The sequence below is a fragment of the Hippocampus zosterae genome, chromosome 11 (genome assembly GCF_025434085.1).
Source record: "Hippocampus zosterae strain Florida chromosome 11, ASM2543408v3, whole genome shotgun sequence".
In the NCBI taxonomy this organism is placed as follows: domain Eukaryota; kingdom Metazoa; phylum Chordata; class Actinopteri; order Syngnathiformes; family Syngnathidae; genus Hippocampus; species Hippocampus zosterae.
Window position 1 is genome coordinate 22,988,725 of NC_067461.1, and position 23,055 is coordinate 23,011,779.

The 23,055-nt window shown below is 41.7% G+C and overlaps 1 protein-coding gene across 5 annotated transcripts in view; it reads right to left on the minus strand.

Moving 5' to 3' along the window:
• Positions 1-23,055, minus strand: part of piezo1 (piezo-type mechanosensitive ion channel component 1) — a 157,587-nt gene that overhangs the window by 26,845 nt on the left and 107,687 nt on the right. For all 5 annotated transcript variants that reach the window (XM_052080973.1, XM_052080974.1, XM_052080976.1 and 2 more), the window contains 9 exons: positions 21,576-21,658; positions 19,974-20,033; positions 19,754-19,854; positions 17,395-17,536; positions 14,879-14,935; positions 10,855-11,027; positions 10,647-10,756; positions 7,792-7,965; positions 198-456 (listed from right to left, as the gene is read on the minus strand). In XM_052080973.1, the coding sequence (XP_051936933.1) occupies positions 198-456; positions 7,792-7,965; positions 10,647-10,756; positions 10,855-11,027; positions 14,879-14,935; positions 17,395-17,536; positions 19,754-19,854; positions 19,974-20,033; positions 21,576-21,658 (1,159 nt within the window). The remainder of the gene's footprint in view (positions 1-197; positions 457-7,791; positions 7,966-10,646; positions 10,757-10,854; positions 11,028-14,878; positions 14,936-17,394; positions 17,537-19,753; positions 19,855-19,973; positions 20,034-21,575; positions 21,659-23,055) is intronic.

The window sequence follows — 23,055 nt, forward strand, 5'->3', positions numbered from 1 at the left end:
TTCAAATGAAAACAGCTTCCCCCATAAATGTAATGAGCCACAAGAAATTGGTGATTTAGCAAGGGTGGGAAATACATTTTCAGACAGGGCCAGGTAGCTTTAAATTATAATTGGTCCTTAATAAATAAATAAAAATCTCCAATTTAAAAACTGTATTTTACGTTATGCATTGACCGATTTTTTTAGACATTACATACCTCTGTGTAGATAATGGCAGTCATCCAAAAAATTTTCGTCGGTCTTGGAACAGTCAACATAGCCCATAGAAAGACCGTAATCGGCAGTACAAGTGATATCACAGAGGCACTGACCACATTATTCAAAATAATGATAAAATAACAAACTAGGTCTGAGTTGGCTGCCAGCAGATTGTGCGTGGCAAACAAGAGCTTCAGCATGCGGTTTTGGTTGTTGTAGAACGTTATGCTCTCTTCCAGCTCTTCAATGAAGAAGTGCCTAGGGGGAAAAAACACAATGTCACACACAGGTGGTAGACATAGTCATCCTTTACTCAAATATAAAACTGAAACATTTAGTTCCCAGCAAAGCTTTCACTGAGAGGAAAAAAAATCACAAGAGTACAAGATTGACTTGAAAATTATGGCAGCAAGGGGTGAGAGAGTTGAGGGGGTGTTGCTAAAAGCAGAAAGAAGTAACTGATTTTAGCTTTATCCTCCAATATCAACATAGGCTGGAGGCCATTCAGAATAATCGGAACAATTCTGCCCACGAAGACTAATGGTTCCTGGTGAAGAAAACAGACTCGCATAATAAGGAACACAAAATATGACCTTTGCCTCTGTCTCATCCAGACATCATGAATTCCAAAGAAGCTCTTATTTTAACATAAAACAATATCCCTAAAATATTACATGTGTTTGGTGGAACACTTGTTCTGTCACACTTGATCTTCGATACCACAGAAATCTTAATTCTTCCGTCCTTTATTCCTTCCTATGACGCTTTACCTCGACAAGCATGGGAGCAGGGGTTTACATATTTGTTCAACATTAGAGAGGGATTTCACTGTAATTAATATGCTATGACTTGATGATGCGCTCCATTTCACTGAATGTAATTAAAGTAGTATCACAGAACACAAATGCCTAATGCAGAAAGTTGTGGATAATTCAGTCACTACTGTCGTATCACTTTGTCATACACTATGTGTTATAATGCGAGCTATCTAACTGAAATGTGGTGTGGCAAGTTGTAATTGCCCTTTTGGTCTTTTATTGAGTTTGGACAGACCGAGGCTATCTCCTAACATTTAGATGATCTGTTTTTGCGTGTAAAATGTTTGTTAGATGTATTTACTTATTTATCTTTTTTTTTTTTTTAAGTCTGTGGGCCGTGTGGATTTGTTCGATGACCCGCCATGGACTCAAGCATCCCTAAGTTGGCAAAACTCTCAGATGAACACTGCCTGACTGAGCTTTTTTTCCCACACAATGCCCAAGATGAAAGCCCCTTGCCTTACTCAATATGAGATTACATCAAGTCAAGTCAAGTCAAGTCAACAGTATTTATAGAGCACTTTCAAACAGCCATCGTTGCATACAAAGTGCTGTACATGGAGCAATTTAACATGCACAATAAACAGTAAGACAAATCGGTAATAAAGGCGGTAGAAAGCACCAAACAGTAAAACCAAGAACAAATCTAAGTCATGCTGAGTCGAATGACAAAAAATACAAGTGAGTTTTGAGGAGGGCTTTTAAAGATGGGCAGCGAGGAGGTTTGCCGAATGTTCAGTGGGAGATCATTCCAGAGAGAGGGACCAGCAACAGAAAAGGCTCGATCCCATCTGAGCCTCAGTTTAGTTCTTGGTACTTCTAATAATGTCTGGTCCACAGACCTGAGGCGGGTGTGTAGGGACGGATGAGCTCAGAGAGGTAGGTGGCGCGAGACAAGTGGGTCAAACAATAACATAACTGGCATAAACAATGATATTGCTCTGAGCTCTGGACTCATATATAACCCGTCCCCTAATTGTTTTCCATGCCGCGCAACAATTACAACAACATCACAGCATGTACAGCCAACAGTTTGGTCCATCCTAGCAGGTCACTCTACAGCCTCCGGGAGGAGACAGACCTTGGTAATGGACTGCCCCAGTTCACTGGACTTGGTTTTTATGCAAACACGATGAACAAATCCATAGTCTGCCAGAGTAATCGATGACTTTGCCCATAACCCAAGATTTGTTTTGGTGGAGTATCATCCACAATCACACAGATGTCACCACTTTTGTCATTGTTGGAGTTAAGGCAGATATTCTCTCGCCCATTGCTTCCATAATAGGTCTGCCATGTATTGGACCTGCCTCCATCTCCTTCGAGATAAGAGGTCATCACTCTCGAAAAGCCGCACAGTAGAAATGGCTTCATCTATAGCAGTAGTAGGTGATTTGGGGTGAGTGCTTCATAACTGTCTTTCTTTGTTACTGTGATTTTCTTCTTCGGTTGCAGGCTCGTCTTTGCCTTTTACATGTAGTACATTCAGATGTGTCATTGAACAGGCCTCACGTCTCATTTTCATTGGAGGAAATGCTGTGCTCTGGATCAAGAACATCAAGATTTTCTCAGTTGTGTGTTTCTCTTGGTGCAGCAATCTCTGTTTGCAATTGCAGAGTAAAAAAAAAAAAATCATGGAGTTCCTGTCCAGGTTTGCACCCACTATGTTTAGGTGTTTGATAAACGGTCGACTTATAGCGACGCCACTCGAGTGAAGCGCGACTCAGCAGTCAATAGTCCGCTGCTCTCCGCTGTGCGTGCATCAGTGCGGACGTGTACGCACGCACGTCTTTTGGCTTCCACCAATCAGTGCTGACGCAACGGACGTGACACACCGAAGAGCTTTGATCTACGACAACAGCTAAGCTAGCCTTGCCATGACAACAGCTAAGCTAGTTAGTTGAGTAGACACGACGCTCGAGGTCGGACGGACATGCTCTCCATCAATCTGTATGTGTCTCTTCTTTTCTTTCCTTTTTCTGTCCAAATATATATTTTTCTACAAACAATAACTGTCCTGTCCACGTCTTTTTTCGTCCCACCAGGGTTTAGCAGTGTGGTTATAAAGAGAACAAGAATCTCTTTAGACTTTCCGTGAAGTTTTTGTTATGTGGACCCAAACACTGAGCGAGACTTCAGACACTTCAGTTGCGCCATCAGCCCCCATTCGCTAGCAATGACCCACTGGGATTTATGCCGTTGACTGACAATTTTAACTTGTTAAATGTTCCCAAACATGTGGGGACGTGTAGGCAGGAGAAACAAAGGAGACGTATTCTCATCTGCGGCCACCACCGACATTGCTGCAGCTGCGTACATCCTGCAGCTGACACCCATCCTTTGCTCCAGCAGCGCACATTTTGCAGCAGACACCAGCCATCTCGTTACCTCTGCGTCTCGCGTCCTAGACGCATAATTTTCCCGCGGGACGCACAGTTCCAAATAATGTGCGGTTTTGGGACGCAAGTAAATTTCTCAGTCAAAACCAAAAAAAACTACGGTACATCTTTTTTCCAGCAACTATCTCAGTTTGACAGTCGCCACCATTCCTGTTTTGATCTTGCGATAAGTAATCTCATGTGATGAGATTTTCATTCTCGTGAGACGAGATTGGCGAGATCGGCAGACAATTGCCAAGTTGTGTAACGTTAAAACAAGTGTTGCGAACAAGTGCTGCGAAGGTTTATTGCGGAGATATCTCAGAGGAAGCAGCTAAAGTTGGATAGTTTTTGCGATGATAAGTTGACTTTGAGAAAGCCTTGCATCATTGGAAGCAGAGTAAAGAGAGGACAATTTATGAACTCAAAGACTGAACCATGGGATGAAAAAAGAACCTATTTCTCAGCAAATCTTGTATGCCTGAAATTTTTGCAGCACTTGTTTATAAGAAATAAACCTATTATCAATGTATATTGTTGTTGTTTGTGTTATTATTATATGCAATTGAATAAGTAGACTATTTCAGAATTCGAAATTTGGGACTCTCTAAATGCAAGTGATGACCGCGAGGAAGCCAGCGACGACTGCAGGGAAGCCAGCGACCGTCAGGAAGCCTGGAGACAACCAGCCTGCGACCACCGTGAGGGAGCTAATGACCACCGCAAGGGAGCCAGAGATGACCGAGAGGAAACCAGCGACGACTGCAGGGGAGCCAGTGACCGCGAGGGAGCCGGGAGACGGCGAGCCTGAGGCAGCCGGGAGACAACCAGCCAGCGCGCGTGAGAGAGCCGGGAAGCAGCCAGCCGGCGAGCGTGAGGGAGTCGGCGACGACCGCAAGGGAGCCAGTGACCACGAGGGACCCAGTGATGACGGCGAGAGAGCGAGCGACGACAGCGAGGGAACCAACGACGGCCGTGAGGGAGCCATCGACGACCGTGTGGGAGCGGGAAATTCACATCCCAAAAACATGAACTTCCAACCCTTTGAAGACAACACAATAAAAAGGCATCAAATATCATCATAAGTTGCATCTATAGGACACCAGGAACATGTATTGACAAATTAAATAAAAAACTAACAGATATGCTCAGTTACTACAACGATAAGAAAACACGAATAATATGTGGTGACTTTAACATTGACTTATTAAACCCAAATAGACACAAAAAAACAACTGACTTCATAAATACTATGTACAGCAACAGCTTTTTCCCAGTAATCCTGAAACCTAGCAGAATAACAGTTGAAACGGCCACATTAATAGATAACATATTTATAAATAAGATTGATCATAAAATGGAAAGTGGACTTCTCATTAATGACATAAGTGACCACCTGCCTGTTTTTGCAGTTTTTCATAATTATTTCGATAGAAAAGCTAAATCAACAACTCGTATAACAGAAATAAGACTAAGAACCCAACGTTCAATCGATGCCTTTAAGCAAGACCTAGAAAAACAAAACTGGACCGAGGTCTACTCAAAGGAAGACCCAAATACAGCGTTTGAAGTATTTCAGTCTACCATAATCTCCTTATATGATAAACATTTTCCATTAACTAAAGTTTCCAAAAAGTATAAAGACCCAAGTAAGCCATGGATAACGAAAGGCATAGAAAACGCATGTAAAAAGAAAAACAATTTATATAAATTGTTTTTAAAATTCAGAACTGAAGAAGCAGAAAAAAAATATAAGACCTATAAAAATAAACTAGTAAATATTATAAGAACCAGTAAAAGAGATCATTATCATGCACTATTAGAGCAGAATAAAGGTCACACACAAGAAATATGGAAAATACTTAACCAAGTAATCAGAAATAGTCCTAAAAAAATGGATTATCCAGAGTATTTTATCAAAGGCAAAAATACTATTTTGGAAAAAACTGCAGAAATAGCAACTGAATTTAATGAGTATTTTGTCAACATCGGCAGTAACCTAGCAAAACAAATTCCTGATCCAACAGACCTGTTTGAAGTGGATAGATACGTAGAAAAAAACTCCTCCACGATGTTCCTTACTGCAGTAAAACAAGAAGAAGTATCAAATATTATAAAAACTTTTAAAAATAAAAAGTCAACTGATTGCTTTAATATTGATATGACAATAATCAAGCAGATTATAGAATATGTAGTGCGACCTTTCACACACATATGCAACCTGTCATTCAAAGCTGGTATCTTTCCATCAAAAATGAAAATTGCTAAAGTTATTCCAATCTATAAAAGTGGAGAAAAACATCTGTTTACAAATTATAGACCAATATCACTACTACCACAATTTTCAAAAATATTAGAAAAACTATTTTCTCGCAGACTTGATAGTTTTATACAAAAGCATGCGCTGTTAAGTGAGAATCAATATGGCTTCAGGGAAAAACGGACCACCTCAATGGCAGTTATGGAGTTTGTGGAAGCAATAGCCACTAATATAGACAACAAAGAATTTACTGTTGGGGTTTTCCTAGATCTAAAAAAAGCTTTTGACACAATAGATCACAGTATATTATTGAAAAAACTAGAAAGATATGGCATTAGAGGTGTAGCTTATAAATGGATAAAAAGTTATTTAGAAAACAGATATCAGTACGTGCAACTCAACAATAAAAAAACGAATCAACTGAAAATCACTCACGGAGTACCTCAGGGGTCAGTGCTGGGTCCAAAACTATTCATCTTATATATAAATGATATCTGCAAGGTCTCAAAACTATTTAAATGTGTCGTATTTGCTGATGATACAACTTTCTTCTGTTCTGGAATAAATCTGAAACAGCTCCTGACAACCGTAGAAAATGAATTAAACAAATTAAAAAACTGGTTCGACAGAAATAAATTGTCACTTAACCTGAAAAAATCGAAGTCAATTGTTTTTGGCACAAGACCAATCAAACACCAAGCTAAAATTATGGTAAACTCAATTGAAATAGAAAGAGCGTATGAAACCAAGTTTCTCGGATTAGTAATAGACTCAAAACTATGTTGGAAACCACATATCGATAACGTAAAAAGAAAAATAGCCAAGACCGTAGGGATCCTCTACAAAACCAAGGAAGTGCTAAATAAGAGATCCTTGTACACATTATACACTTCATTATTATTACCATACATGACCTACTGTGTGGAAATATGGGGAAATGCCTGCAAAACAAACACACTCCCTATTCTCAAACTACAAAAAAAAGCAATTCGAATTATTAATAGATCAAAATATACGGAACCCACAAATCCACTATTTATCAAATTAAATACGATGAAATTTTATGACATGGTTGACTTTGAAATCGCCCAATTAATGTACAAAGCACACAATAACCTGCTCTGCCAAAACATTCAGAAGTTTTTTGAAATTCGAGAAAGCAACTATGAATTAAGAGGTACCAACTTATTCAAAAAACTCAAAACAAGAACAAACATCAAGCAAAGAAGTGTATCTAGCAAAGGTGTTAATCTGTGGAATAATCTCGAAACGGACCTAAAAATGAGTAAATCGCTTGCTGAGTTCAAAAACAAATTCAAAAAAATAGTACAAACAACCTACACCAATCAGAGTTAAAATGATAAATTCTAAACATTAAATATAATGATAAATCAGAACTAAGTTGATAAATAGAGAAAGGTATTGCAATATCCATTATGAATACAAGAGAAAATTGACACAAGAGTGCCAGGGTGAGGATGTATATAATCCCGATACAAACCAAAAGTTGTGAAAATATCACGGTTAAGGGTAAAGTATGAGCCTTAATGGAGACTTCTTCTTACTTTTTCTTTTCTGATTGATATAAAAATGATTTAGTAGATATAAACACATAACGGGGTAGGACTAGATACGTTTTTTTACTTCATCCTACTCCCTTGAACATAATAACTGTGTTGAATGAAGACTACCGGTAATTTCTTTCTTTTACTTTTTTATCTAGCTTATTTTCTGTCAAATTATTACTGTATATGTTTTATGTTCAATAAACAAACAAACCAAACCAAAAAATGGGACTCATACTTTTCAGATCAGAGAGTCCCTGGGACTCGCAGGGCTCAAACTGTAAAATTATCACTGGACACGTGACATTCGTTTCAGCAGCACACATCCTGCTGCAGCAACCCGACCTCGCTCCGGCTGCGGAACATGTGTCTACTTTTGAACCTGCTCAAGCAGCGCACACCATACAGCCGCTTCCGTTTCACATGTGGGCCCCACATGATGATCCTCCTGAATGGACCTGTGTCTAGCTGTGTAGCTGGTATCCAGGAGGCCCACCAGTCTGGTCACCGCCAACCCTGATTTGAGCTGTGTGTGTGTGTGTGTGTGGCTGTGTGTCTGTGTGTATGTATACCTGTCTCCAAGTACTTCACTTGCTGTTCTGGAGTGTCTGTGTTGTATAAATTGGGAATCAGGTATCAAGTCGTTGCTGTCAAGCGGGACTTCAGGACTCAAGAGTTTTGCTGTGCTGTTAAGTTGTGGTCTAGGAGGAGACAAGTCTTCCATAATTCGGGTCTCCTCCAAGAGGCTCATGGAATCAAGCACACAGAGAGTACATTCAAATTAACAAAATAAACAAATAAACAATAAAGCATGCAAATGGTTGGCAACCAGTTCAGGGTGTCCCCCTCCTATTGCCCGAAGACAGCTGGGATAGGCTACAGCATACCCTCATAAAGGTAAAGCGGTTGAGATAATGGATGGATGGATGTTTCGATGATTCATTTGTTACATAATAATCCTCAAGGAGTTAATACTCAAGGAGTTGAATGACTTTGTGTAACTCAGGAAATATGATAATTTTCTCAAATGCTCACCTTTCAATTTGTCATTATCATTGATATTAAAAACCCAATATGTTAGCCATCTGATCATTCCTGATGTGAAAAGCAGGATAAAGTGGTTTATATTTCACGACTCACCAGCTTATACATTGATTTTTTTGTTCTCATTCCAACTGAAATGAAACCGACTTGAGAGGTCTGGTCCACTCCATTCATCGAAAGAACTGATTCCAAAAATCAATTTTAGCATGGATTTCACTCACAAGTAATTCTACTGCGGGCATTCCATAAGTGCAAGCCGTCTATTTTTCTCGTCAATATAGGCTGTCTGTAGCTGTTTAAAGGCAAACATTGTATCAAGTAGTCATGTCATTTTTTTTCATCCGGTTGGAACACTGGTTACTGGTTGTAATTACTTCCGGGTTGAGTGAACGCTGGCATGTCTGGCTGCCGCGTCTGGCTGCCGCTGCTCACCCGCAATTCTTCTTTTTTTTAAAACGTTTTTTACGGTTTACTGTCGTTTCTACGGTTTATTCTACGGTTTACTTCTACAGTCATGGGAGAAACCCTAAACTCCTGTTGCAATTCGTTGTGGTGTTGGACCATCTTTCGTCGCACGGTTGTCCTTGTTCGTGCTGTCGCGGCGTCCTGCCTGTTCGGCTGTCGGACGGGGCCCTGTGCCTTCTCCACCCCTCTGCCTCTGTGGTGGGGGTCGACGGGGCCTGTGTCTGGGCTACGCTGCTGTGGACTGTCCTGTCGCTCTCCGTCTGCCCATGAGGGGGCTGCTGCGGTGCTCGGTGGCGGGGCTTCTTGGGCTCCACTTCCGGTGGTCGGGCACTTCCCAGGCGTCGGTCCTCGTCCTTCCCGGAGGTGCATCCGCCACTGATCTCCTCGGGGCTTCCACCTCAATGGCTCCAGGGGCAAAACCTCCTTTTGGTCGTCCTCCCGCCGGCCATGCAGAGACAATGGCAGAAACGGCGGCCGATGCGCGGACCACGGCGTGTTGGCCGGCCTGGTTGGGTCGGCTAGTGTTCCTCGCGACGGCGATGTTGCCGGGGTCAACCATTTAAAATCACTATTTAAAATCACATGTTCAGTTTAAATTAATCTCTCCTTTTATTATTTATTATTTTACCTGTGTTTTTATTGTTCTTGTTTTGGTTGTAAAGTGTCCTTGAGTGTCTTGAAAGGCGCTTATAAATAAATGAAATATATTTCAAGGGTATTATTATTATTATTATTATTATTGCTCAAGGTCAATAATGTAATCTTCCATCAAAACATACTGTCCAGTTTCGTTAATAATATCTCCATCCATGTCAAAATTGTCAGATGGAATCTCCTTGGCAATTTCGCAGGCCCAAAGCAAGTGCTTGCTTTTTCTTGTCCAGCTCGGTGATTCGTTTCTAGATATCTATTTCATTTTTCTCAGCATTTATAGTGTCTGGTTTAGTGAATATTAAGGTGGTACTTTAGAGAGACAATTTTGAGTTTTTAATTAAGCTAACATGCATGTATCCAGGGCGGCCCGGTAACCCAGTGGTTAGCACGTCGGCTTCACAGTGCAGAGGTACCGGGTTCGATTCCAGCGCCTCCCTTTGTGGAGTTTGCATGTTCTCCCCGGGCCTGCGTGGGTTTTCTCCGGGTGCTCCGGTTTCCTCCCACATTCCAAAAACATGCATGGCAGGCTGATTAAACACTCTAAAATTGTCCCTAAGTGTGAGTGTGAGCGTGGATGGTTGTTCGTCTCTGTGTCCCTGTGATTGCCTGGCAACCAATTCAGGGTGTCCCCCGCCTACTGCCCGAAGACAGCTGGGATAGGCTCCAGCAACCCCCGCGACCCTAGTGAGGATCAAGCGGCTCGGAAGATGAATGAATGAATGAATGCATGTAACCAACAACACTCACATTTGGGGAGACCATAGATTTGTGAAAAACGTATTCCCATGGGATATTCAGCCTGACACAAAAAATATTTCAATTTTGACACAACAAAAATATAATCGGAATTTGGTCACTGGAACCATGTCAGGTAAATGCAACCGACAATGAGATGATGTACTGTGACCTTAAATGGGCAGTTCAGGCTAAAAAAAACCTTTGATATGGCGGAGTAGAAGCAATTCTGCGAAGAAGAGTGGGCCAAAATTCCATGCTTGATTTCAGTTATTGCTGTCAAGGGTGGCACAACCTATTAGTAGGTTCAGGGGGCTATTGCCTTTTCAGATAGGGACAGGTAGGTTTGGGTTTTTTATGCCTTAAAAAATGAATGACAAATTTGTATTTCGTTGGGTTGTCTCTATCTGATGTTAACATTGGTTTGATGAACTGAGACCTTTGTGTGTGACAAATAAAAAGGGCAAAGAACACAAAATTCAGGAAGGGGGGAAATATATATTAATTCCACCCAAAACCCCTCACTAACCTGTATTGATTTGAGCACTCTGTCTCAGTTTGTCTCGCATTGGTATCCATTGTGAGGCCATAACTGCGTTGAGACTGATCAGCCATTGAGCCTGCTGGAGTGTGAGAAGGCTGCCAACATGGAGTTTTCCAAGAATTAGAGAGTATTTCAGCGAGATCTTATGACAATATGTTTTCTTTTAGATAAATTGTCCGTAAATTGTGGTTACTTGTTGTATCTTGTGTATGAAGAAGTAACGTTCATTGCACAGAACAGCTGATGTTTCTCTATACTGTTTAGTCAGCAGGTTGAGCCACTGGGTCAATCCATCCATTATCGCTAGTAATATGGCCCACAAGAAACGTATGATATCTAAGATCCTCTGAACAATCTCTCCATGACCTGTGGAACATAGACAGAAACAGTGTGGGAGAGAAGTGGAAGAGAAACTGCATTGTTTTAGATCAGATCCCTACCCAGCGTTTTTCCTTTCTGAATTCTGTAATTTCCCCATTGCGGGACAAATAAAGGATATCTTAATCTTATCTTAATCAGGGGTGCCCATTACGTCGATCCTGATCGATCGGCAGATCTAGGACTCGTCCCAATTAGATCCGAAAGGTGTAGAGGAGAAAAAAAACAAAAAAACATTTGTGTGTCTTTGTAAATGTTAGTAATATATTTTTTGTGTTAATGTACACTGCACCCTAATCATCCAATCAGTGCGATAGTCAACAGACTCCAAAAGTGCATCACTTGCCTCTGTTTGGTTTCTCATCATGGCGCGCGCACGCGTATCTTTGTGTGTGCGTGTGTGTGTGTGTGAGTGCGTGCGTGTGTGTGCATGTGTGTCCGCGCGCGCGTGTACGTGCGCGGTAAGGGGCGATCCTGGGAGGTTGGTTGAACGAAAAGTAGATTTAGGTCCAAAAAGTTTGGGCACCCCTGTTTTTGGAGGAAAAAATGCTTTCAAAACTAGGTTAGGCAAAACAGTGAATTCTCAGGTAGCTAAAATGTTTTAAATATGACTTATATAATACAGCAAACACATTGGCAAACATTGGAGTACAGACAAAAGTATCAATTTTGTTTGTTTATCATAAAGTGTCTTTTTTCAGGTTTAAAATTGGTGATTTAATTGCTATTTAAAACGAACTATGTACGCAGGTGTTCGGAATATGGAAGAGCACTAAAATAATAATAATAATAACAATAATAAAAATAGGCATCCATTTTTTTGGTCTGGGTAGTTCATGAATGATTCCTTTTTACGATATACGGCATCTTGAGTGGCTCAGCAATCCAATCATGGCATGATAGATTTTACCGCAATGGGTGATCACAAAGACTAACTGCAGGATGGGCACTGCGAGCTTCTTATTCTATCTCCATACTCTCCTTTCCTCTAGGTGGAAAATTCCCCTCTCGTCGTCCCTCTTTACACCACTGCATCTGCAAGCACATCCCAGGTGTCTGTGCCTATGTTGCGCCAACAGACATCTGTGAAGCACAATGCCTAGGACTGTGGAAAAAATCCTTGGAACCGCCCTACCCACTCTTGAGGACTTGCACACCGCAAGAACCAAAACAAGGGCACGGAAAATCCTACTGGACCCTGGCCACCACCTTTGCCAGTTACTCCACTCAGGCAAGTGCTACTGATCCATGCGCACCAAATCCAGCAGACATTCAAACAGCTTCTTCTCTCTAGCCATTCATTCCCTAAACACGGACCCAAATCTACTTGTATAGCGGCTCTTTGCAATTTTGCTCACCCCTGTGGAACAGCATTACCGCAATAATCATTGTAGCTCCAGCTTTGTACTTACTTAAAACATTGTTAATGATCTCTATTCCACAGCACCAGACACTTTAAAGCACTCAAGGACTTCTGTACAATTACACACTTAAACTTGCTGTACAAATACTGCCAGTGTTCACTTTAAAATGGTGCAATGATTATCTGCATTATCTGCATCAACTGCACAACTGTTACATTCTACCACTGATCACTTTAGCTCTGCTTGATACTTTGCACATTGTCTCACAGCTGTCATTGGGTAGTACTACTGGTTGTTTATCGTAGTTGCTTGCTATTGATGATGCTAGGGTAGCCTGCTACTACCGGAGACAAATTCCTTTGCTTGTTTTACATGCTTGGCCAATAAAGATGATTCTGATTCTGAATACATTTGTCAGACAGTAAATTTCCTCCCACGTTCCAAAAACATGTGTGGCAGGTTAATGCAACACTCTAAATTGTCCATAGGTGTGAGTGTGCATGGTTGTTTGTCTATGTATGCCCTGTGATTGGCTGGCAACCGGTTCAGGGTGTCCCCCGCCTACTGCCCAGAGACAGCTGGAATAGGCTCCAACCATTGTGAGGATTAGAAAATGGATGGATGGATGGACTTACTGTGATGTTTGGTCACAAACCCTTTTCTTCATCTGATTGTGCCAAGCTTGTTCCTTTGTTTTGGTGATTCCACTTCCAGTGGCCTTGTTTTTGTCTGTTCCTTTTAATTATCAGGCTGGGTGGGATGAGTCCCAGTAGGTTTTCACACACCTGCAGCTGATCAGCAATTACCTCTTGTGTGTAACCCCTTTTGTGTGTTATCCTACCCGTGCCTCTCTGCCCAACCTTGCTCCGCATTTCCTCCATTGTCCACTTGATTCTCCATTCAGCCATTCCATTACCACATTGTCAGCTCTCCAACAATTAGCCAGAACCTTACATTCTCATTGCCAGCCATGCTTGTGTCCCGACCTTAACCAGCAGACTCGCACTCTCATTAAACAATTCCTTAAACCTCTACCAACTTTTGGGTTCTCTGCTACCATTACTTTTATTAGCCCTAACCCAGACAGCCGGTAGTCCGGAAGTGTGTGGTCCTACGTGGCCCCCCAGACGCACTGTTAAAAAATTGTGGTAGCCTTCAGCATTTAAGTTGCCTATCCCTTTTCTAGGTCAAAGTAGTGCAAATTAAATTGGGTTCTTTGTCCTGGGGTTGGACGGACTGAACCCCTGCAGTGGCATAAGGTTATCTGCATGATCTTAGCCAAATATATCAGCAAACAATACAACCCAATCTTCAGTGTTGGTCGGGCCCACAATTGGTAATTTATGAGTTTTTTTTCTCGGCACAATATGTGTGTATAGATCTGAAGACTCCCAGTTTTGGGATCATAGGGGATGCATGAACATGTCAACTGCTTGTCTTTAGGTGTCTTCTGTGACCAATTCAGATTTTTGTTTGTTTGTTGAATCCGATGTTTTTATGTACTTGTTCACGTTACAAAAATAAATTCGACTTATAATGTGAACGAAATGTGTCTGATGTGACATGCAAGCACACAAAGCAGGACATCGAGTGACAAGCACCAAAAAAAAAAAACATTACATGGCACAGTGTTTACCGAAATGAAAATGGTCTAGCTTGTCGGGGCTCATTTTATCATCTGCAATCGGCAGGGGGTAGGAGATAGAAATATTTTGGAGGTTCCTCCTTGATCTTCTCATTTGATGGAGATGGCTACTAAAGGTGACGTCATGTCATTGCTGCGTGAAACTACTAGACTGTATGCATGGCTGAATCACTACTACCAAATGTCCACTTTATCCATCATTTTTCAAGTGGGTTTAAATGAATGTGAAATATAACATTAACACTGTTAGCAAAACCTAGCAGATTTACGGACCATTTTTACAAATCTCCTATGCACCCTCCTCCGCATATTTGGCTTTTGATGGCATCTAGATCGGAAGTGTCTAGATGAGCGTTCATACTGCAGACGCATATCCGATTTATATCCACAAATACAAAAGAAGCCCATGCCAGAAAGAAAAAATCATAATTGGACTGTTCACATTAAATAAAAAAAAAGAATTGACCTGCAGTGTGAAAAGTTGCCAGTTGCTTCATTTCAGCCTTTGTTGAATCTGCAACAGCTTTCTAAAGCAATTTTCCTTTGGTTACACTCGCCTGGCAAACTAATTATCAGATTAATGTCACTGATTGAAACCGGTGAAATCATATCTGCAAAAACTTCTCCAGGTTGACAAAGAATGTAATATTTATTCAACTTAAATCGGATATGCATAATAATATTGAATATTGTGGAATCTATCCCAAACTGTATCAATCAAGAGGGTGCATATTGTTTTATAGAGACAGGAATGTTTTACTTGATGAGGCAGAAAGGCAAGATCATTCACAAGATGGAGCGAAGAGGTCCAAAAGTAAATATGAACTTACCAGACTCCTCTGGCTCCTTCAAGTGAGGATCTTCAAACACATCATTGTCCTCTGAACCTACAGAAACACCATTGTGTTTGTATTACTCATAACTTTTAGTTACTTTTCCCTTTTGCGATACTGCCTTTCATATTTAAGATTATTTATTTGTCCCACACTGGGGAAATTTACAGCCTCCAGCAGCAAGAATGTGGGTAGAAAGAAGAAAGAAGAAAAAACAAACAAACACCGTTCAATTAAGTGTAATATAAATACAAAATGGATAAATCGCAGTGCTATTTACAATTGTTTTTCATATCACACACATCACATCATTTAATTATTATTATTATTATTATTATTATTATTATTATTATTATTATTATTATTATTATTATTGTTGTTATTTTTATTCAGCAGCCTGACAGCAGTCGGTAGGAACGAGCGTCGGTATCTCTCCTTCTTACAGCGCGGGTGTAACAGTCTCTGGCTGAAGGAGCTACCTAGTGCTGTCAGGGCGGGCTGGAGAAGGTGGGAGGGACTGTCCATTATAGCATTTAGCTTAGTTAGCATCCTTCTGTTGCCCACCTTCTCCAGAGTGTCAAGGGAGCAGCCCAGGACAGAACTGGCCTTCCTGACCAGTCACTCCAGTCTCTTTCTGTCCCGGGCTGAGATGCTGCCTCACCAGCAGACAATGCCATAATGGATGGCCGAGGCCACCACTGAGTTATAGAAAGTCTTAAGGAGCGACCCCTGAACCCCAAAAGACCTCAGTTTCCTGTCCTTTCCTAATCAGGGTGTCCGTGTTTGTAGACCAGTCCAGTTTGTTGTTCAGAAGAACACCTAGGTACTTGTAGGAGGTCACCCTCTCTATGTCCATACCCTGGATTGTCATCGGTGCTGGTGAGGACTGTTTCCTGCAGAAATCCACAACCAACTCCTTAGTTTTCCTAGAGTTGATCTGGAGGAGATTCTGCTGGCACCAGTCCACAAAGTCTTTCGTCAGTCCCCTGTACTCCAGATCGTCCGTCTCTGTAATGAGGCCAACAATCGCAGAGTCATCGGAGAACTTCTGAAGGTGGCGTGTCTGAAGTCCAAGGTGTAGAGGATGAACAGGAATGGAGCTAGAACAGTCCCCTGCGGCGCTCCAGTACTGCAGAGAAGCCTGTCCGACTCACAGCTCTGCAACCTCACGTACTGAATACGTACGTATTCACGTATGGGAATACAGTCATGTACTGTCCCATGATTATTTGACTGATCGTTCATAACAATCCAAATTTGTGATTGGTAACAGACATGACGCAGAATACATTTAATACAGTGAGGAGAAAGTTTATTGACCCTGAACCCTTTTTTGCATTGACCCTGGGCCCCTGCAAGATGAAGGTTCAATTCTATACTTCTATTGTACAACGACGCAGACACCCCATTATGACCATTCTACTAGTCTACTAGCGCAAACAACTAGTGAAGGGGTGGCCAACCCGCGGCTCGCGAGCCGCATCGGCTCTTTGGCTGGTTCAATGCAGGCCACGAGCTCTCACACGCCAAGCGTCGAAAATGCCTCGGCAGCGGCGATGCCATTCAAACAAGTTTTTCAAAAAAAACTTTGTCAATCATGTTACTTGATTGACAAAGAGAGCAACCAATCTGATGACTGCACCACCGCTCATGCGCAAACAACGGCGCTAAGCGCTAAGCTAGTCAGGCTATCATCAATCCCGTTACTTGATTGACATAGAGGGCAACCAATCAGATGACTGCATCACCGCTCATGCGCAAACAACGGTGGTAAGCTAGTCAGCAAATTACCTCAGATTTTAAGGCAGGGGTGTCCAATACGTCGATCAGAATTGATTGTGAGCCAGCGAACTGGTCACAAGTCGACCGCAAAGAGTGGGAGGAGGAAATGCGTGGGGAAAAAAAGGGTTGTATCTTGAGCTTTCATTCATTTTCGGCCCGTTCCGACTGTTGCTCATCGTGTTGTGCGTGCATATGTGCACGAGTGCACTGGTGGGCACCTGCGTGAGTGCGTGCGTGCGAGTGTGCAACTGTGCATGTGTATGCTTGCACGTGCTCTATCGCGTCGTTCTTGAGAAGTTGGTCGCTTCAAAAGTAGATCTTTGGCCAAAAAAGTGTGTGTGTGCGTGTGTGTACGCGCGTGCGCGAGGAAGGGTATGATGTGGCTCTTTGCAGGAACTCAGTAAAAAAATTGTCTCTTCGTCTCTAACTGGTTGGCCAACCCTGTACTAGTGCAAAGTCTAGAAAAAAATTCTAAATGAAAAAATAAACCTACACTCAGGCGCAGTTAGACTTGGTCTTGCACTCGACTTGTGCTGAGCATGAAAACAGGGCCCATAATGCTCTTTCTAAATACATAGAAATAATGTAAACAAAGATGAGATTTGGATATAGGCTTGGCCCATAGCTAGCGTTCCAGTTTCTCATGTGCAAAATTGCTAAATTAACTGTCCATCCCTTCTACTCATACTATCCAGCAGGAATGTCTAGGAACAACATGTGCAAATATTTACCTGGCACTGAGCAGAACTCTTGTGAAGTCTGTTGTGTGGCACACTCGTCCTCAACTATTTCAAGTCTTCTCTGTGATCTTCGGTTTCTTTGATGATCTTTTAGAGCTCTTTTCACATTGTTCACCCACGCCTGATAAGCCAACTGGGAGAGAAAAGTGACTACATCAATGAAAACACTGTGTTACTACTGTGTACAGACATTTCCCTGTGGATTCCTTGTGCTTCTCCCCAAACTTTTATGTAAGTCCCAGTTTTTTCTCTGAGTGAGGCTTTCGTTTCTTGTACAGACATTTCTCTGTGGATTCCTCGTGCTTCCCCCCGAACTATTAACTCCCCGTCTTTTTTCCTGAGTTGGTTTTGTAAAGACTGTTAGCAGGCCTGTTGTCGTGCTATAGCACGCCTGTTGTCGTGCTGTAGCATGCCTGTTGTCGTGCTATTGGAGTCACATACAAACCCTAACATACTGTATGTAAGAGGACGCTAAAGGCACGCCCCTAGCATGCCGTATGTTGAAGCTGGCGTATGTTTTACCATGCCTGGCTGCCCCCAATAATACAGTGCTTTTTGTGTATGTGTCAAATACAGAAATAGCATCCGTTACTGAGATTGCGCCCAACAATACGGTGCGGTGAAAATACGGTACAGTAATTCCTCGTTTATCGCGGTTAATGGGGACCAAAACCACCCATGCTAAACGAAAATTTGCGAAGTAGCGTCCAATTAACAAACAGGTAAAAAAAAAAGGGTTTTTTTTTGTTAAAGTCCGCAAGCGGTCCGCGAGAAGCTACAAAACAACAGGGAGTCACATCGAGCAACATATACAGTACTACAGTACTGTACTCCATGTATATGTAAAAAAAAAATAATATATATATATATACAGCCTGTATATATATTTTTAATGTTTGAAAAAATCTGAGATGTACTGAACCCGCGAAGTAGCAAGCGATCACTGTACATTATAATGATATCCAATACAAAAGCAGGATCAAATATTTAAATATTCATCCGTTTTCCGATCTGCTTTATCCTCACAAGGGTTGCGGGGGGAACAGACAAAAACAAGGCCACTGGAAGTGGAATCACCAAAACAAAGGAACAAGCTTGGCACAAGCAGATGAAGAAAAGGGTTTGTGACCAAACATCACAGTATGCCCATCCATCCATCCATCCATCCATTTTCTAATCCTCACAATGGTTGGAGCCTATTCCAGCTGTCTCTGGGCAGTAGGCGGGGGACACCCTGAACCGGTTGCCAGCCAATCGCAGGGCACACAGAGACAAACAACCATCAGCGCTCACACTCAAACCTAGGGACAATTTCGAGTGTTCAATTAATCTGTCCATATACTGTATGTTTTTGGAATGTGGGAGGAAACCCGGAGATAACCCACGCAGGCCCGTGGAGAAAATGCAAACTCCACACAGGCAGGCCGGAGCTGGGATCGAACCCACGACCTATGCACTGTAAGATTGACGTGGTAACCATTGTACCGCCGAGCCGACCAGTGTAATTTTTTTTTAATTGTAATATTATGATATTATTATTATTATTATTATTATCCATCCGTCCATTCACTCATCCATCATTTATTTGAGCTCCTTATCTTCAAGAGGATGTTGGGCATGCTCGAATCTATCCCGGTAATCTTCGAGCAGTAGCTGGGGTACGGCCTGAACTGGTTGACAGCCAATCACAGGGCACACATAGACGAACAACCATTCACACTTACAATCACACCTAGGGACAATTTAGACTGTTCCATTAATCCGCCATGCATCTTTTTGTTATGTGGGAGGAAACTGGAGTCCCTATAGAAAACCCCCGCAGGCACGGAGAAAACAAGCCAACTCCCCACAGGAACACTGGAGCCGTATGACCTCTGCACTGTGAGGTGGCGCTGCAAGTCAACCACCATGTCACCATCATTATTATTATTGTTATTATTATTATTTATTTTACACATTTATCATTTGCTCATTATAATCTAATCATGGTAAAGAGAGTCAGAAAATAACTTGACAGCTTTCCTTTTGATCTCGACTGACATTGTCTGAGTTGTTAAATTTAAGAATATGTTGTTGCTGTGGTTGTATTAAGCAGGGGAATCGAATGGTATTGCATCATAATGATAACTGTGCGTCAATCAAAACTGAACATTATTATTTTTATAATTGCCCCAGTATTTTTAACTCATTCACTGTCAGCTCATGGTAAAAGAATTCAGCTTCTGACTTCTCTCGCCATCAATGGCAGTTAAACCTCTTTTTTGTAGATATTATATCGTGTAAGTGATCACAATGTTGAGGCTGGTCAGTGTGGACGGAAAAGAGTAATAATTACAAAAGAGTGTCTGACCTGATAGGCAGTCTTTTTCTGAGGCTTCTGTTCCTCTGGTAACAGCTCATCTTCACCTTCACTGTCTGATTCAAAAAGGTAGTACCATCCTGAATGCAGCACTGTGGTCAAAGATTTAGGTTACTGGTTTCTCTTCTTGATGACATTTTAGGGTAAATGTTACAATCATAAATACAGTCGATGTCGAGTTTCTCACAGGCATTCCATGTATTTGTTCTACCTGTCGCATGGTCAAGCCACGGTTGAGACCAGCCTTCTTTGTTTCGCTCTGTCTTTGTTTCTTAGAAAGACACACAAGCACACACAAACATGTACATACTGCACATACGTATAGCACAGTAGAGTGTATATATACCGTATGCAGTTTTCCATCACTACTTCGTGGTTCAGTTACTGGAGCATTAGTCTTTCGAGTAGGTTTCCATTTGTGACCATAACTTTTTCTTCCTTCTACAGTATGTCGGACCAGTAAAAATATTGACTTTTTCGGGGGAAAATTTATTTTACAAAAACCAATACCATGAACATTAGAGCTCGTCATCCCCCCAAATCCCCATTCCTTCATCATGGCTCTGAAAGACATTCCCGCTGCGTTCAGAAATCTATGTGAGCAGTGCTTGCTCTGCTTCCGGCAACACACGAGTATGACGAAATGTCCGCATCCTTTTTTCTTTTTGGTTTGAAATGACTCTCAGTGTAGCCAAAGGTACAATCATGGTGGATTAATGTGCCTTTTAACAATGCAAATTCTTGTGGAAACTCAAGCTAGTTGCCATAACTACCATTCTTCTTCTACATGGAAGATGAAGTAGAAGAACTTTGATGAAGTTTATTTATTCTTAATTTTGCATTTTAAAATTTACATTTAGGAAGTGTTTAAAGGGTGGGAATTGAGTGTAGGGATTCTAGATTCATAAATTAAAAGCAAGAAGAAAAACAATAAGTGGAAATTCACAGGTATATTCACAGTTAATATTATGCAACATATTACCTGAGAAAAGTTCGGGATCACTGTAATGTACAGTGGGGTAAACTTACCGGTAATTAATTATTATACAAACTATTTTAAGGCTGTAAAACTCACATTAACATTTTCTCACATTTCTTTCTTTTTTGAACATGCCAAACTTCAAACCTTTTTGAGAAAAATAACCTTACGGTATTGTGACTATTTTTTATTGTTGTACAGGAGACATTGCATGGAGGAGGTTGATTCAAATTGGTCTATGGTACCTTAACCAATCAGGGTACAATTGTACACAGAGTACAATGCGTGTTTGTACGCTCTAAAAAACAGCATACAGAATTACAGTGAAAATTACAGGAAGTCGATAGGGACAAATAGGGGTTTGAGGTTGTAAAAAACAGCAAGCAAAATTGCACTTGAAAAAAAATATATGAAAAAAAACAGCGAGTCCGCAAAAGTTGAGCCACAATATAGCGAGGGACTATCATATATTTAAACACAAATGGTGTTCTTGAAGCTTGGATCCCAAATGGGAGTTGGGGTGCTCTACCTCCTATCCTATAAATAGTCTTCTTTGTTCTATCAAATCATCTGGACAGGGACTTTTGATGTCGACAAAAATTATTCCACCAACAATAGTTAATGAAGGTTTTTAGAGACACATTGTTGTACTGCATAACGGAACTAAGAATGTCCGCTTGGAATATAGTGCAGTATATGTGTCCGTGTTGTAATTGGGGATGGAGTTCTGAGCCTGTTGACTCATGTAAGGCACGCACAGATAATGGGACCCCAAGCTTTAAGAAGGCATACACATTTCCACCATTGTCCGTCAGGTTGCACTTGTGATTATACCTGCACTTTGACTCTGATTGTCTTCTTCAGTGACTTTATGTCCATCTCTGTACTTCTGCTGTTTGGAGCGAATTCTGTGCATTCTGACAAATATTAAAAGGTGGTTAAACTATTATTCGAAGTGTAAATAGCATAGCATGCATTCTCGTGTGATAACAACAAAAAGCTGTTGGCGGCAACCACTCACAGCTGTTCAAGTGAGGGTTGGGTGCTGCGATCGAGCTGTGCCGACCTCTCAAATAATATTTTTTTGCCTCCGGGCTATACCGTGACCACATTTTTAGCAGAGCAAGCAGTGATTTCCCGAGACATGGCTTCAATATGCCAGACTCATGAAGTGAGCTTCAAACGCTGGATGTGCATGTGCTACACTGGACGGTTAGTCACCCAAGTCGCTGCGATCAAATATATACAGTAGATTAAAGCAGACTCACAGACGTGCCTCTGTGGGGCAACTTTCTCATTAAAGGGATGATTTTCTAATTAAAGGTAATGAAAAGGAAATATATTAGCTTAGCAATGTTGTAGGAACGCACGTCAAAAGGAACTATCGATCTATTGCCGTTTTTATACTGGAGCGAGTTCTTGTCTTGTTGTATGTGTCCAACCTACCTCCGGACCTCCAAAACTGCACACCTCCTTCCACTTTCAAGTCCCGACTAAAAACACACCTGTTCAGGATTGCCTACAACACATAGCTCTTCCATTTCCTATGTTTTCATGATTTTATGTCCTGTTTTTATATGACACTAGCTGGTTCGCCGCCCTCCGGGCGGCTCATCAGCTAGTTCCTACGGAAGGCTGGTAAGGTGGTGGTTCGCCGCCCTCCGGGCGGCTCATCAGCTAGTTCCTGCGGAAGGCTGGTAAGGTGGGCCTTCGGCCCACAAAAGTGTTGTTGCTTGGTTCAACTTTTTGTTCATCTTCATTGCTTATCGCGAAAATAAAGAGATGTTTAGCGCTACTAAATAACTAACAATTTCATTGCAATGCTTGTGGGTAGACAACATTTTTTCGCTAAGATGCCCGCGCGATCGTAGTGAGCCACTGCCTGAGCGGCGCAGTGGCGGCGCGCAGTGGCGGCGCGCAGTGGCGGCGCGCAGTGGCGGCGCGCAGTGGCGGCGCGCAGTGGCGGCGCGCAGCGGCGCGGTGAAGTAGGTACCTTTTGAAAAGGGACAGACGGAAGGACAGACCGCGTGTGGGACGACGCGCAATATATATATAGATCTCGTTTACAAATTTTTACATTGTATTTTCTTATTGTTTGTACAGTGTCCTTGGGTGGCATGAAAGGCGCGTTTAAATAAAATGCATTATTATTATTATCGCTCAAACATGCTACTTTTGGTACAGTAAACAGTTGTATTATTTATTTATTTAGTCATTTATTTTTGTCAAGCCCTTATCAATGGAATCCAGTCATAACAGAGGCGAAAAACAGAAGCGAACAAATGCGGCGACAGTGACCAGCTGGTTGAATGCA